Source organism: Cygnus olor, chromosome 3, assembly GCF_009769625.2.
Source record: "Cygnus olor isolate bCygOlo1 chromosome 3, bCygOlo1.pri.v2, whole genome shotgun sequence".
NCBI lineage: Eukaryota > Metazoa > Chordata > Aves > Anseriformes > Anatidae > Cygnus > Cygnus olor.
In genome coordinates, this window is record NC_049171.1 from 64,930,486 (window position 1) to 64,948,007 (window position 17,522).

The 17,522-nt window shown below is 38.7% G+C and overlaps 1 protein-coding gene across 1 annotated transcript in view; it reads right to left on the bottom strand.

The window, feature by feature from the left end:
- The window catches only part of TULP4 (TUB like protein 4), a 157,816-nt gene that overhangs the window by 45,954 nt on the left and 94,340 nt on the right, over nucleotides 1-17,522 (bottom strand). Inside the window, 2 exon segments of the mRNA XM_040551039.1 lie at nucleotides 12,546-12,707; nucleotides 13,023-13,151. Of these exon segments, the coding sequence (XP_040406973.1) occupies nucleotides 12,546-12,707; nucleotides 13,023-13,151 (291 nt within the window).

Here is a 17,522-nt window from a genome sequence, read left to right on the forward strand (position 1 = left end):
GAACCTGTTCCGTGACTTTGGTATGCATGTATCTGTTGTGCTGAACTGCTGCTATTCCCATAAGATCTGTTGTGATGCTGTAATGCATCTGGATCAGATACAGTGTTAGTATAAATGGTTTGGCAGCACTGAAATTTATGGAGCTATAACAGAGTAACCGAAGATCTAGTGCACTGAAGGTCCAGCTCAGGAGGCCCACTACTTCATAATTCAACTAGAATTTACTAAAGATGATGATATTTTGGCATGAAAATGATTTTGTTGTTATTTAATTTGGTTTAATGTCCATAAAATGAACTCATCAACAGTAAGAATGCTCAAGCTTTATGTTAATTTTAATAAACCACTACAGTAGGAATGTGGGAGATCCCACCATCTTTCCACATCTGATCATACACAGTAGATGAGAAAAGTCTATAAATCGTAATAATTTAATTAAGTAAATGAAGCTGTGTTGAGCTCTATCTGCAGAAAATCTAGCCACTGTTCATTCCTACATCATAGCCTGTCCTCATTGTCAAAGAAGCTTTCCAGAACTAGTCACTTTGACTTTCACAGTAACTGAGGATAATCCAATCCCAGCAATAATGTTTTTGATGACTTGATATAAAGAGTTAAAAGACAGAATTACTTCCGATCTAACATTTGGGTTGTACAAACTGAATAGTCAATAGTGCTGCAGAAGGATATTGATAGAATAAGATGTTGCCTTCATGACATATATATCAACACTGAAGGTTTCAAATGTTGCTAGTCAAACAAAACTCCCAGGAAATCTGGTCAATACATTTTTGGAACACGTGCCTTCTACTAAAGTATCAGGGCAATGACCGAGCCTTTGTTTAAAGTTCATGCTGAAGTCAGGATAGCTCTTCTTGAAAGAGAGTCCAGTACTGTGATGCTACAGGACCAGAAAAGGAACATCTGCTCTACTTAATGATGGACCAGGATTTTTAAAAGAACCCCTTTAACTTTTTAAGAATGTACGTTTGACAACTGGGGGAAGCAAAACAACTTCACAGACTCAGCTAATTAAAACAACATTGAAAATGAATATATCCTAGTATTATTTGGTTATTTTAAAACCAAAATTTTTACAGAGACACAGGACTTCCTTGTTGGTCTCTATCTGAGGGAACTAGTCAAGAGACCTGGTTTGGAAAGGAGTGAGCAAAAGATGCTTTGCAGTTCTCAACTCCTGAGTCTTCTAGTTCTGCTTTCAATTTTCTCCATTTTCCTTTTAGAAGACAGTGACTTACCCTGCACAGAATATTTCAAGCAAGACCACAGCATTGACTAATGTAACAGTACTGCAACAGTTTTGTACTCCTTATCCATTCTGATATGCTGTTAGGGTCTCTGACTGCAGGTACTAATTCAAGTGGGATCCCACTAAGACTAAGAGACAGACAGGTCCCAATTATAAGTTTAATTTAGAATCCAGTGCAAGTTGCATTGACAACTTGCATTTGCATGTACCAGTTGGATAGAGGGACTTGATGAATTTCAAAATAACCTGTCCCAGGACCCCTTTTTAATTTCCTCAGACTGTTAGGAGTTTCTTAACAGTGAAATAGTAGTCCAGGGCACAAATCTCACCAGCATCTTGTGACTAAGGAAATCGTGGATGATCTCACAGTGCTCCTGTTCTTATCAATATTAGGTCTAAACTTGTGTTTTAAGAACATTTTCTACAAAATTTTTTCCACAAACTCTAGTTGGAGGCCTCCAATTTCTCTCATGTTTTTTTACCTGCTCTGACTTACTGGTTTCAAACATTCTCCACAGTTGCATTTCCAGACTTTGAAGGGTTCCTCTTTTACCACACATTTTGCAAACCTTGCTTTTTCAGCATTTTGTTTTACTTTCTGCCTTTCTGGTTCTTTTTCTGTCTGGCCCCACATCTGCTGAAACCTTGTTACCATTGTATCAGGTTGCACCAATGCTGCCACTAACTGTTTATCCTGTGTACCTCTGAATTTGCAGCCACCTTGCCTGATGTTTGTCTCACTGCCATTCCTCTTTCAAATTTTAGACCTGTCTTTATGCGTTTCCTTTAGCCTTCTCCCCCTACACCCTCAAAAGGAGAAAGTCAGCACTGAACTTCAGAAATTAGGTTCTGCAAAAATGCTAATAAAGTCAACTGTGTGCGTTTGCAGTGCCAGAAGATGCTGAGCAGTTCCAGAAAGCTGAATTAGTTCTGTTTTCTTTAATTTAGCCATCTGGCCAAACATTCACATTCATGCTAGGAACAAGCTTTACAGTCATCACCACAATGCCATCATACTAATAGAGATAAATCTATTTCGCCGATTCAAGATTAACTGAATTATAAACTGATTAATATACAAAATGATGGATCAAACTTCTATTTATGCAGATATGCTTAGTAGCATGGGAAATATGTGGAAAACGATTGCCTTTAAATATTTTCGTTCCCTAGTACTAGCCAAACAAAAAAGCCTGCCAGTCCTGCAAAGGTTGAGTTAAGACATTTTGCAGTCCGTTTAGTTGCAGTATTAGCATTTTGCATTTTTTGTGCTCTTCTTGTTTATTTTTTCTCCATCAGAAAGCAAGAGACAATGCATTAGCAGCCTCTTACGATACATAAAAAAGTGAAAAACATTTTTTTTTCTTAGTGTGGTATCTCTGCCTTTATTTTTTTTACCTCACAATGCAGAGGGAAAGAGAGAACCAAACAGAGGGAGACAGCTGCTTTTCTGCTGAGTACTTTTTATTTCCATTAAAAATTGAACTGCTGTAAAATGATTTGTTGAACTGACACTAAAAGAGACATCACCACAATTCACACAAAAAACTTGGGTGGCAAAAAGAACTAGCTTTTTTTTTTTTTTGACTGACTTTTTGTCAAAAAAAATGGCAAGAATTTTCTGTTTCCTTTAGAAATGAGGAGTTGCCAGGCTGCTCATGGACAATACACCATGAGATCATCCAGCTAACTGCATATATACAGAGCACTGAAATTCCCATTTGAGAGTGTTAAAACTTTCAGAAACAGCGCTGGTTTAGTTACCTACTTTCAGGCTTGTTCTTTCTCTCCCTTACAAATTCCATAGGGTTTAGATAACTATTATAGAGCCCTCAAATGAGAAGACAAAGTAAATACACTGGAGATTCTGGTGACAAATCTGTTTAATACAAATTGAAACTCTAAAACCTGGGGATTCAAACCACACTGGCTTTATTTCTCTCTAAAATAGTATAACATAGTTGAATGACTGTAAATGAGATACAGCTTCACACTTTGTTTCAGAAGTCAGAAACACCAGTAGTTTCTCAAAGCAGGATCTCAAATTATACAACTGCTCTGGACATGTGAGGATGGAAGCAATTGTGCAGGTGAAGATAATGTTATTTGAGGCAATCTGGCAAATTACAGAAATGATTATTATACGCCCCTGTAATTATACCCACACTGATTCTGACTTGTATATTTACTGGCACACACACTTCTATATTCTTTCTTCACTCGAGACATTTTTTAGAAAGTATCCTATAACACATTTTTCAGTGAAAAGAGCAAACCTTCTATATAATGTTTACTAAATTTACAATATGCCTCATTTTACTCTAGACATTGAAAAGAGTCACCGTTTTACTTTTTTAACCTGTGTTATGTTTCAAATTGCATTTAAAGCTGCATGCAAAATGAACTAAAACCAGCAGCTGGAACATCTTCTCCAGAACATCTTCTGTAGCTTTTAACAAGGACAGAACTCCAGGCCTGGACCCACACCAGAAGTACGTTGGAACGCTCTTCAAGCAACGTGGTTTTCTGTACTCTCACTAAACTCTGCCAGGAAAATGCACACATACGTATGAAGAATGTATTCTTCACATATATCAAATTATACATAGCAACAAAAAGAACTATTTGGTACTGGTAGGTGGGAAAATGTAATTAGTTTTACCAACAACCACTCAATCAGGCAAATGAGTCAACTGATACCCAGAGTGCTCACATACACTTGGCAGTCTCCTGTACTGTTCCCAAGCCAGGGTTTAGCTATTTCCTGAAAGATATGTTGTCTGCTGAAGTTAAAATCACCTTCGGAGTTTTAGAAGTCAGAGTTTTTGCTGGGATTTTTTTTTTTTCCTAACTGAAAATGATATTACTTAGCAACAAGGATTGCACTCTGGACCAGTGAAAATGCAACACGAAGTATTTTAGAAACAAAGTCCTTGCTGTTTTGACTTTCATAATACAGAATCAAGAAGCTCCAGGGTCAAGCTATATGCTGATGGAAGCAAGTGCCCCAACTGCATTCTCTTTCTAGGTCTTGGGTGTTCGCAGAGAGGGGTAACACAGCACAGGCAGGAAATATGTAGAAAAGGTGAGGTCAAGTATAAGGGAGTCAACAGGGAGATACGTTGAGTAATAAGCTGTTACCAAAATGAGGCACTGAAGAAGAATGACTTTCCTCCCAAAAGCAAGGAAAGCAGGGAAGGATTAACCCCCTTCCAGCTGATGCAGCTGTCCACAATCCCTGAACATCAGAATACCAACAAGAAACCGGTTCCTGGACAAAGAGCAAAGAGCACAAGTTGAATCTACCACACAGGATGACACCCTGATGGAAAAGGGTTTGGGGAATAAAGAGATGCTGTTTCCACTTTCCATTGGTGCACTACCTCTTGTTGACAAATCTGAGGAAAGACTACATGGTATCGCTTACCAAAAATACCACCTTTCGACTTCCGTTTACTACATGAATTGGCCTTGCTTTCCAAGACAAGACCTACTGCAGAAATCCACAAATGTCCTCTTCCATATTCAATCACTATAATCCTTTCTCCCCATGCATGATTTAGACTACGCACAGGCATGAAAATCATACCCAAATTCAGGACCCATGTTGGCTCCCTGTCTTGTTACTAACATCCCCAAAAATTCACAGATCAAGTTGCGTTGCTAACAAGGTTTAAACTAACCATGCCAGCAGCTGCATTTCTTTTGAACCATAAAGATCACGAAGCTCTGGATGAACCAAATGAGTCCTGGGGCCAAAGCATTCTCAGTCAAATGGCTTTGGAAATGGAATAACACAGACTGTTTCTGATAAATGCTCTAAATATTCACAGTTTAGAACATTTTTCCTGTGTAAGAAAGAAAAACTTCTACTCACATGCCGTTTCCTGACCAACTCAAAATGTGACCAAACAAATTAAAGGAAAATAAAATTCTGATTTTATAAATGACTTTTCAGGAAGAAAGGTGATTTCTGCAGCAGGTGCCATTTTTGCCTGAACTACCTAAAAACCAGCATAAGCATTTGCTGCCACTTTGCACAGGTAGACTGCAAATCCTTGCTCCTACTGTTTGCCCCAGAGCTGAAGCATAACACAATGCTGTTCAGAAACACAGTTACAAGTGAGCGTTCCTTGTCCCAAAGAGCTGAAGACTTCAGGCTACATGAGCAAATCCTTCTATACAAGTACTAGCAAGGTGAGCAGAGAAGCAAACTATTCCTGTCTTCCTGACACTTCCCACAGAAAGACTGGCAGTGTGTCTATTTGCACTCACCTTTATTTTGCTGATTCAAATACTGACGGTCTAAAAATGTGAAACAGTACTGGGTATAAAAATGCTAAGTGGACACAATAACTGAACGGCACAATGAGTCTTCAGCTCTTTCTCCATCTCGGGTTTGTCATTTCCATTAACATCCTTTCTTTCTTTCTGACAGAGGAAAGATGTGCACAGAGCTTAATAAACCCTAGATTCTGGCCAGCTAAAATGAGAATATTGTGACCTATCCAAGTGTCATGCCAGATCAAGGTAAAGAGTTAGGAGATAGAGTGTTGAAGGTGATCTGAACATCCTTGTACATTGTGCATCCAAGAGGATGCAAAAATCCTTTCTGCCATTTGCTTTTTGCAGTAACAAACATTAAATCCCTTTATCCTATCTACAGGAGACTGCAACGAGGAGCAAAACATTAAAACATTCGTATTCTTCTTTTCAGACAGAGTCATTAAGGGAAAAAAAAATCTTTGCAAGACTCATCTGATACAATGTTGACATGAAACATTGCAGCAGCAATGCGAAACTATAAGCCAGGATGCCGTCAGCACGTAAACAGCCCTATCATACAGCCCTTGTGACGAGAACAAATAGCTCCATCTCGCCAGCTCTCTCAGTGCCTTGCCACTATAGACAGGTTGAGAAGCATCAAGGGAAATATTAGGCAAGGCACAGATGAAGCTAGTGGGAAGAACAAAACACATTGAAGCATCACCTTGTTGCTCTGCTCCTTCAACTATCTGCTCAATAATTGTGCATTATTGGCCAGGGTTTCTGGCAGAAGAAAACCTTGTCTGGAATAAACCCACAGAGAGATGCTATGGCTCCTGGAGCCGCAAATGAACCCTAGAAGCTCCAGAGAGAGCATATTTACTTTCCTTCCTCCCCAAAACGCAAGGCAAAGCCTATAAAGTCCTCAGCTGAGTACTAAAATCTGCAGTAAAGCCGTTCATTGCTAGTGAGAAAAGGAGAGCACAACTGAAAAGAGACACAGAGCACCAAGCTATTTAACTCTTTTGCTTCCTTCTTTTTGTAAGCCGTATTCTCAGCAGAATGATGCACGAACAGCTACTTGAGACAAAAAAGCAAGAAAAGACAATGCTAATGAAATTATATATAGACACCAGAAAAGAAATCTATTATTTCAGAAATAGCTGCATAATGAAGCTTTAAAACAATATAATAAAAAGAGATGGGAGAAAGAAAGGCTAAATAGCGCTTAAAATTCGCATTACTTTTTTCACATAAAAACTGTCTGTCACTATTACGTGGCATCGTAAAAATCAAGTCACCAAGCAAAGAACAAAACCAGTGTTACTGGCTTGCAGTACGTATAAATATAAATCAAGAATCACGGAATCCCAGAATGGTTTGGGTTGGAAGGGATCTTAAAGATCATCTAATTCCACCCCCCCTGCCATGGGCAGGGACACCTCCCACTAGACCAGGTTGCCCAAAGCCCCATTCAGCCTGGCCTTAAAGACCACTACAGTCTATGCAAAAAACATTCAAACATTCTATGTTAAAAAAAAAAAAAATCACATATTTTGTCTATAAAAGGGTACAATAGGATAGTAAACATTCATAGAACACTTAGTGTAAGCAAGAAGAAATAATTTTAATATCAAGTCTGCCACAAAGACCTGAAATGCTTCTAAGAATAGTCCAAAATATCAAGATAATTGTGTTGGGTTTTGCTTATCTATGTGTTTTATATAACAAACAGATTTATCTTAAAAGAAGTCTCTTTTCTCTGTCCTCTTTTTGCATTTTAACAGTACTTCTCAATTATGGAGCATGCAATGTTAAAATTCTTATATGATTTAACCATTTTCTGAAGTCCTTGTGGCTTGAACAAACCACATAGTTAATTAATGACACTTCTTCAATGCTATAAAAAGCCTCTAGCCATTTTTTCCCAATAATTTGTGTAATTCACCCATCAATGAAAATAAGTCTTTCAGTTTTTCCTCAACAACTGTACCTTACACTACAGTTTTGGGCAGCTCTACTCATTGTAAATACATACGTAGGGTCACTTGATAGTCACTGCACCCAAAATTGATGAGGGAAAAGATGTATTTCTACGTGTTAAGAAACAAAAATAGAGGTATTTCCTGGCATTTTATAGGCTCCTTTATCTGAACCTACAAAGATTCTTGGTAGGGACAAGGAACATTCTAATAAAGACCAAAATCATTGCTTATACTTTCAAATTTTACCATCTGTAATTTTTTTTCCTTTTGTCCTTCCAAACCTTCCAATACTCATAATGATTAAGATACATATTTCCCTTTCCTATACTGCCCCAGTTGCCTGTTTGCCTCTTTCATCATTCTGTCAACTCATTAGAAGGCTGTCTTCGAGACCTTTTTTCCACACAGCTAGATGTCTGAGCATAGTTATACTTGATCAGTGTGACTCCTGCAATAGCAGTGACTGCCTGAATCAGATGTGAGCTACAGCACCTGATTAAAATCAAAATGGTAGGGGGAATGGAAGCACAAATTCCTCATTCCAGAGCATCAGGCAAAAGAAAGCACAGGTGGGAGGATGACATCTTGGCACAAATAGATGCAACATTTTCAAACACTTAAAAATTCCTTATTTTTAAGCCATGTTCTGGAAGCTAGGTAAGGCTACTATTCCTACTTTCAGTGTAGGGGTGGTTTAGAGTAACTCTTTCCCTGAAAAGGCTGTAGCAACTGCAAGTCATGGACTGTGGATAAAAATGGGGGGGATCCAAAAGCAGACTGTACTCAAATGGCCATGGATTTATTAGTTATTCCTCCCAGGGACTAAAACCACACCAAAACCATAGAACCAGACAGGCAAACTCACGAAAAGCCTGGTGCCATGGTAGCCGTTTGACAGTGCTTCTTGTTAATTAGCTATTACCTCCAGGCCTGAGATTTGCTAAGGCTGTGATGACTTGGCGAAAATAGTGACATGACTAAATGTCATATTATGAGCTTATGACTATGAAAATTGATGCCTCGTGAAGGTCAGCAGCAATCTGCATTCACCTTGCTGGAGCTGCCTCAGCCCAGCCCCTATCAGGCCAGACAGACCAGGCAAAGGCGAGTTCGGTTGTGGAGTCAAGGTGGGAATCACCTTGGGGAAACAGATCTGCCTCAGCTGGGGGGAGTCCTTGTGGACTGCACTGCTGGACCCAGAGAGGTCCAGGCTCCCCTCCTTCACGTGAGCTCCTCTCTGGGTGCAGGGCTCTGCCCTGAAGCACGGGGTGCTCCTGGCAGAAGGAAGGCACTGCAACCTGCCTCTGCTCTGTGCCTGTCAGGGAAAAAAAGCTGAAGTTTCTGTGGTTGCCATGGGAGTAGGGACGGCAAGCGCCAGGAGCAGGAGTGACTAACAGCCTAGAAACTGCCTTCCTGCACAGCTACTGCAAGCTACAAAAGATTAAAACAAAAAACACAGACCTCCTGCACCCTGCATTTTCAGACAAAACAATTTTATCTGCAATTGGTCTCATCGTTTTTCTTCCAATTTCTCATAAGACCTTACAGTGCACACAGTATCTTTTCCTAATGCTGTGCTTGTTTTCTCTTCCACCAAGGTCAGTATTCTACACAATTAGACACATAACAGGTTCAAACTACGGGCCTTTATTCACACATTCTTAGGACTAGTGTACTTTGTATTGCAGTGGGACCATATACAACAGTTAATATTGTGCCAGGCAGGATGTGAATCACATTAGTTAACTGCTTGTACATTTATTTTCAAAGCAAACAGAAGAAAGTTCACGTGTACTCGTTGTCTGACATATCTTGGCCAAAGAGAATCCTGGTAAGTCTCTGAGTTTCCACTCTACATCACCCTGAGGAAGTAGGCTCTGTAGCCTCCTGTAGCCCTTGAAAAATCAATTAAAAAAAAACAGAAAGGGAGGTCACATTCCTGAGTGATCCCACCCATCCAAGTGTAATACAAACGTCACTCTGCTCAAGATATGGAGGACCCAGTCCTGTGAAGTTTTCATATTGTGTGTATTTGCTCGTTATCCTCAAGAGTCCATTGGTATAATGGGGCTGTGTGCTTTGGCCAGAAGCGTGCTCTGGATATAGAGTATACGGGAATAGGAAACTGCTAAAGCCCTCCACTCTGGCAGGACTGCAGAAACACAATGAAAATGACAAAATTAAATCCTAGTCCTCTTCAATTAACATGCAGAATTACAATCAAAAGGACTCTGTTTAGAATTAGCTAAAGAATCCCAAGCTCAATGTCCAGACTCAAGACCTAGGTGTGAACTACTGCAAAAATCTGCCAGTGACCTTCACAAGATCATTTGTTGACACAGGATGCTGAGAAAGAAAGCGTTGCAGTCAACCAGATTGTACCAAGTCTCCTCTGACTCATAGTAAGTTTGTCCCCAACACACAAGGAGAAAAGACTTTGGGACTCAGAGACTTGGGGAAGTACTAACTACAGAGTTTCAACCACAGGTGGCATCAACCACTACCTTGGAGGCCTCATGCACAAGCCTGTATCAGAGCACAGGAAGGACAAAAATCCAGAGGGCACATACGCTATACCATCATCACAGACACGGTTAAGAGTTTGACTCTCTATTTGCCATATTTGACATGAAAGTATTGCTAACTCACCTTTATGTCAAAACAAGAAGATGGTTAGCAATACTATAGCTCCAACCATTCTTCTCATGCACCAGAAAGATAGTTGTAGGAAATTCTCTTCTTGTAGAACTGCCAGAGAGCAGCTACAGCAGTCAGTGATAGACTACTGGTGTCAGATGGGAGAAAAGACAGAAAATGAGACTGGAAGCAAAGAGGAGGATGCACGCTGCAGATGACTGAGGGAGAAAGTTGAAAGAACTGAAGAGTGAGGTGAAAGAACAGTCTATATTGAGTGCATTTTTAAGAAGACAATAGAAAAGTAATACTGAACAGCACATTTCCCTTGGAAATTTAGCTCTCCAAATTAATTGTGTCAGAGGTCAAGGTGCTATGGGGTGTAGTTTTCCAGAAATACTTTCAGTAGCAATTTTCATGGTGCCAGAGGGGTGACAAAAATAATAATACAAATTTAAATTTTCACATTTACCTTTCACTCTCTGTACAGAGAAATCGATTATATTAGGCAATAGGGAACATGCTGAAGCTACACTATACTAGAACATTCTTATCTCATTTGCACAGACAAATCAGGAGAGAAATTAGACAAGGAGATAAGTTAGTAAGTGTATCCATTTCTGTATGAGCTTATTTGTGTGTAATAAATGCAAAGTCTTTTTTCCCCAAAATTTCAATTTTCAGTATGAACAGAGCATAGTCTCTCCTAAGAATCTCAGTGAATTATATTTCTTTGTGTCTCCGGAGACAAATACATCTAAATACGTATTAGAAGATCTCTTCTCTTCACCAACTCTGGAGAACAGCACAAGGATTCATCATCAGTTAACATGCAAGCCCCATAGTTTGGAGAACTGTAGAGATTAACATCAAACCTGTGGCTGGTTTTGGTTTCTATTTCAGTGAGTTCGTCAACAACAGAATCTCCTAAATCAGGCAAGTGATTTTCACACAGCTGGAATTGGCCACTATGTTCACATGTGCTTATCTGGACACTGAACAAGTGTTTGTTTTATGGAATAAGCACTTACGGAGCATCCAGTTTAGAAAGTACAAACATATTGGCTAATTTGAATTAAAAGGCAGTCAGTCACCGCAAATTAAGCACTCAAGTGATATTTCCAAATACAGCAGCGAACTACAACCAAGAATCATACAAATGGGGTAGCCTCATATTTAAAACATAAGACTGAGAGCTATTAGATGTTAGTTTCTCTCCTACTTCTGCTGCTTGTCTTTTCCTCCTGATCTTGAGTAAATTATTTATTGCCAAGACTCGAATCTCCCCAGATTCAAAAAGAGGCAGTTAGACTCCCTGGCTTTACAGAGCAGTGCTGCAATAATTAATTCATTATTCTTTGCAGAGCACTCTAAAATTATTAGATGCAGCTGTAGAAATGCATATTATTAGTGCTACTGTACTCCACTAGCAATTCTCAAAATAAGCCTGCATATATCCTTGTATGGATTTGTAGTATTTTGAATTAAAGTCAGTGGTACCTTGAGTCCTGAACTAGTATGTTGTCTTGAAGGTGTAAAATGAAGAAAGGAAAATAATCTAGTCTTGATCATAATGCAAATTCTCTTCGCACTATTCTACTCCCATCATTTCTTTCAGTACTACATTTCACACACATTAACCATAACGATAGCAAGTATGTGGAAGGGAAGACCATTCCGCAAAGGTCAACAGCTGAACGGCAAAGGGCCATTGCAAATTCTGCAAATGAAACCAATGGGCTAGCTCAAGCCCCACTATAAATGGTGAAGTGACCAATATGATACGCTTTATTAGAAAAGCAGTAAAGAAGATTTTTTTAAACCGTCTTTTTCAAAGCTCAGCAAGTTTTGGGCTCAACAGTTAAAAAATGGCCTTTTTAAAAATGATGTGTTTTGCATAAGGCTGAGAGGCCCTTCTGACCTCTGACACAGTTTGATCCCTTTGCTCATGAGAAGGCAAACATCACTGTTGATGAAGTTGATGAAAGCAGTTGAACTGCTTTTGCTGCAAGTGCAAACTGGGCAGCTCTATACTGAAGCAGCTGCTCAGATGTTTACTAGTCTATGCTGTATCTCTGCTCAAATACATATTTTCACAATAGCTGCATCAATGAATTAGGGGTACAATTACAGATTCCCATCTCAAACAACTGACTCTGAATAAGACTGCATGTGAATCAGGGTGAAAACTGATGATAGGCAACTTGGTACATTAGTATATTTGACTAATGAGAACAATAGGATGGATTTAATTTTCACGATCTGTGGGAGCACCAGTTTTGACAGAAACTGTTCTTACGAAGTGGACATTTTATTTAACGACTTTTTCAGAGGTGTATTCTACAGCATACCACTGTGATATAATTAATAGCTTCTAAAAGCCCCATTACCTGTTGGTCGTCTGGAGTCCATATGCCACACGTGATCTGACTCTCCAAGTTTATTTCTGAAGACCAGTGTCTTTGTCCGCTGACTGAACCGACCAGCACAAATCCATCTCTGTAGGAGATAAGGGCTTGAGTCCCATCATGGCTCCATGTAAAGTCGCTTACCTTAATATATCAAAGATAAGAAAATAGATGTATTAGCCATGGAGTAATTTTTCATTGTTTTGATAAAAGGTAGCACTGCACAGAGATAGGCAGGACAACTCCTTAGCCCAGTAGCAGTTCTGATTTCATGGCTATCAGATAAAGCAACTGTCCTTGCAAAGTGTCTTTGACACTTCTTGCATACTCCTTTCATTAAAGAAATGTTTCATTTTCTCCTGCACATTTCAAAAGGTATAAAGTACTATTCATTGTCCTCTTCATTTTGTCACTCGGGACTTGATCATTCTGGACTGAAGAGAAAACATGCATACCAACCTGTGCCCCACGATCATTCACAAGCTCCACAGACCATCTGCCTTCGTATTGTATCCAAACAAATATTCCTCCATCTGCATCGCAGGTTGCTAATTTCTGAAATGGTTCGTTCCATCTAACCAGCACAACCTTAAAAGATTACAAACAAAAACAGCATTACCAAAACTGTGTAGAGTGCTAACAGCTATTTTACAAGAAGCAGTTAAACAATACTGCAAAATAAACAACATTGCATTTAAATTCCGAAGAAGATGTACAAAACAGTAATTTTCAGCACAGCAGTAGGCGTCTCTCAAGAACAGCTGGAATCATTTTGTCATGACTGTCAGCGAAGACAGGCTCTCTCCCCAATCAGGCCTTTTTGGAAGGCATCACATGCTTTTAAGAAAAACACACACTATGCTGGAATGTAGCATTTCATTACAGAAATGGCAAACTGAAGGCCCCGTACCCAAACCACTTTCAAATTTTCCTCATCATGATTTCCCTCATCACAATCTCCAAGTCTCAACTCTGCAAATGAAGTTACAAGCACTGATACAAGATCAAATTTGAATACTCATGTCACCAGTGACATGAAAAAATTTTCTAGAGTCCCAGCTTGTTAAAATACAGAAATTTCATAGAGAAATTGCTTTGCTTCTGAGTGCAGAAGGAATACAAAGCAGTTTTAGGCTCTCTACTCTGTGCATTAGAGCTATCTGAGCTTTTCTGGAGAACCTAATCAAGTCCAAAGCTGCCAAATTGCTCTCTCATTTATAATTAATATCAATTTAACAAATACACTATCTCTCAAGGCCTCAGTATAGAACTGAAAAAAAACACGTCATCCTAGTGCCTGAAGCAGAAATTAGCTGTAAAACCATTTACCTTCTGTTAATGACTTTTTCTTAGAGCCTTTTTTCCAAATTAGTTCTATTTCAAAAACATTCTGATATGGTTGGGATGCTCACATTCATACACAATGAGCTTTTCCGCCAGTTACGTTACAGAGATATAGCATATACAAACAAAGAAAACAAATATGAAATTCTCAATCAGTAGTGTTATTTCAACTACTTAATGGGCACCCAGATCTAATGATGCTTTTTCATAAATCTAAATAGATAATTAATCACTTAAAAGAGACAGAAAGAGAAGACTTTCCTGAAATATATTCTGATGTTTACTGGGAAGCAATGATGCTCCTAATGTTCCAGTCCTAAAATGAACTCTGCGTACACAGATCCACCAGACTTCACAATGAAAACAGCAGTTTTCAGAATTAGGATATAAATATGCATGCCTGAAACCAAAACTTGACAGCTAAAAAAAAAGATGCTCTTACACATATTTAAGGAGCGCTACACTTATTCGCAGAGTGCTATGGGTCACAACTGCAAAACATGCAAATCAGTGCAGCCCTCCGGTCCTGGAGGATCAACCCTTGAACGATTAAAAGGCTAAAAGAAAACTGTTTCTTCATGCATACATAAAGATTATAGGGAGAAGTGAATATGACAAACTACACCCTCTGTTGCTATGCAGCTAGGACGAATCCCATTTGAGATCCTGCAGAAAAATGCTTTGCTTTACTTGAACCAAGTAGAACCCAACGCCAAGGTGCTCGTCCTGCCTACAGTTGGGTGGATTATATTGTGACTCTATATGGATTGTATCATACTTGCTTTTTTTTTTCTTTTTTTTTTCTTTTTTTGTTTGTTTTTGGAAGAGCAGTAAATAAAATATTCCAGCATAGTAATATAAGCAGCTGTATTTTGGTTGAGGATTCACTCTAGCTCTTCTGTCTAAACAAGAACAGCACAAATTTTTTCTTTTTTTTTTTTTCTATTTCTTGTAACTCATATGCACACAGCCATCATTTCAGCCACCCTGAGACAAAACATAACCACTACATAATTGCACTTGCCAGTATTGCCTAATGGCATTAGCAAAGTGAAGAAAACCCCATACATAACATCAGGATAACTGAAAAACCTGGCTTTCGAAGGTTGGCAGCAGCTAAGGCTAACAATGACTCTACACAGAATTGAAGGCACTTATTACCATTGAAAATCAGACCTTTAATGATTAGATGGTCCCCACACTGGACATTTCATAGATCAAACAAAATAAATTGCTAGAGGATTTAGGAACAAAAGATAAAACTAGTTCAAATAACATTATGCTTTTTGATGAACACCATCAAAGGTACCACTATCTGCCTCAAAATTGCCCTGCTTTATCTGACAAAGATTTGAGACAAGCATATGATTTTATAGATTAGACAAACCAGCTGACTTAATGATATGAATTATGGGCAAAGTGACAGGAATTACCTTGATGTGATTTGCATCTTTTCTATTTTAAATAGGAATCTTCTTAAAGCTAGAAGATAAGTTCTGAATGAAATGCTGTTCTACCTGTATTTTCCCTCAATTTGACAAAACATCCAAGGACACATTTCAATGTAAATAATACTACGAGTGCTCTCCTCCCTCCTTCCCAATTAGTAACTTCCAAAACCTCTGTCTGGTGACCTACAAAGGTCAAAACACCAATTATCCCCTGGCTTTAAGAGTTATAATCTTACCACTTTATAATTACAAATGAAAATGAGACAATGATTTTATATGACTTCTGATAATATGCTCATAAGGAAGTCATTTTGCAATTTGAAAATTCAACTTCTTAAAACACACAGCAAATGCTACCATTTTATGAGGTCATTTTAAAGCTGTTTTCATCATTTACATTTAACACCTGACTCCAGGTGCTGACTCTACAGCTGCTTTGGGTATTTCCAATTGCATTTGAGGCACTTAACATACTGAAGCAGAGACTAAGAAAAGAAGAAGGTCTGCCCTAAGTATTATGACAACTTTTGTCTTTTATGTTGGTTAGAACATAAACCGTATGAAAATATGTTCCGTTGCCAGTGCACGTAAATGTGTAAGCTTGAACTAGCCCTCCAGAAAGAAGAATTTTACTGCTAGCCCATAACGCAAAGATACTGTTACTTTCAGTAACAGCTTCAAGTCACAGGGGCCCCATCTTTACTTCTGCTACCTTTATGGTTCTCTGCTTCTCATTCAGCATCTTCCCACAGGTACTCAAGGAATAAACTGTTTTATCTTGTAATGAAAGGAAAAAAAATGTTGGCATGCCAAAGAAAGTTGTCTGTGGGCCGTGTGGTCTGCACAGCCTTTGCATACTGGCTATTTATGTATTTATTTTTTTTAAATTACCTATAAAATTACCAATTGTCCTTGTTCTACTCTATAAAAATTTTGTATTACAGACATTAATCAGCTTCTAAATTGGTATCTCATGCAGAAGGCAATCTCCCATAAATAAAATACCAAATAACTCCTAGCCCAATATACTCATTTAAGTACAGAGTAAAGGCCAATGCATCATCATACCAAATAGGATTTTTGCCATGAAGTTCAAGGAGCTTTTGAATCAAGGTCTTGCGTTTTCTTTGAGCTCCTTTTTAGACAATGCTTAGAAGTGAAAAGTTTATTGAAAAGTGGAACATTTAGCATCATATATAGCTCTGTTTTAGTTGCCAGCTTGAATTTCAGGAATTAAATTTAGTTAATGGTAAAGATGCTAGAAACTCTCCCCAAGAACTGACTGCATATTATACAGAAGAAGAATGAAGGCAGATGTTTAAGTATCTGCATCAACTTCAGATATAAATTTGGTTGACTAGTTACAATTCACTTTTTATCTTTTGCTGCTTTTGATTCTCTAAAGGTACATGGCTATTTACCAAAGAAAGGTATATACTACATAGAAACTACCATTATTCCAAAGCACGTAGACAATTTGTAAGAAAGCAGGTGTAACTCACTAGGTGAAACAGCAAACACATACACGATTTTACAAACCGTTCCAGTTTCTGCTTTAAATTTTTATTTCCTAGAAGAGTCCAAGCTTGTTAATGGCAAGCAAAACCCCAGCAGAGACCAAAGAAGCCAGGATACAAACGCGCTGGGCTATCACATTCCCCTCATGCTGATGGGGGGCGTGGATTCCCATTTTGAGAGCGCTTCCCTGATAAAGCCACTCTGAAGGTATTTGTTCCTTTTCTCCCATTGAATCCCACCACGCTAATGTTCAGTACCACATCCTTAACATCTTTTATTCACACATGCATACAAGAAAAAAGGACGCTCGGGTACAACTATCCTTTCATCTCCATCTCTTCTGGTAATATTGAGATATTTGCAGTGTGATGGACATTCATTCTCCTCCGTCACTCAGCTTGGCACCACTTTCCACTGTGTATGGGACTAATTGCCAAGCTCTGCTAGTGTCCACCAACTCAGCAGTGAAACCATTCATCTCCAAAAAAACCTTCTGAATGAACACGCCTTAATAAGAGATCACAGAAAGGTGGCAGCACAACTTCTTACCAATGGATATTCCTTTTTGCTGCTGCTGTTTCAGACAAAGTTAATGAACGTCACATAAAATACAAGTCATTAAAATTATTCTAATAAAGAAGAATCC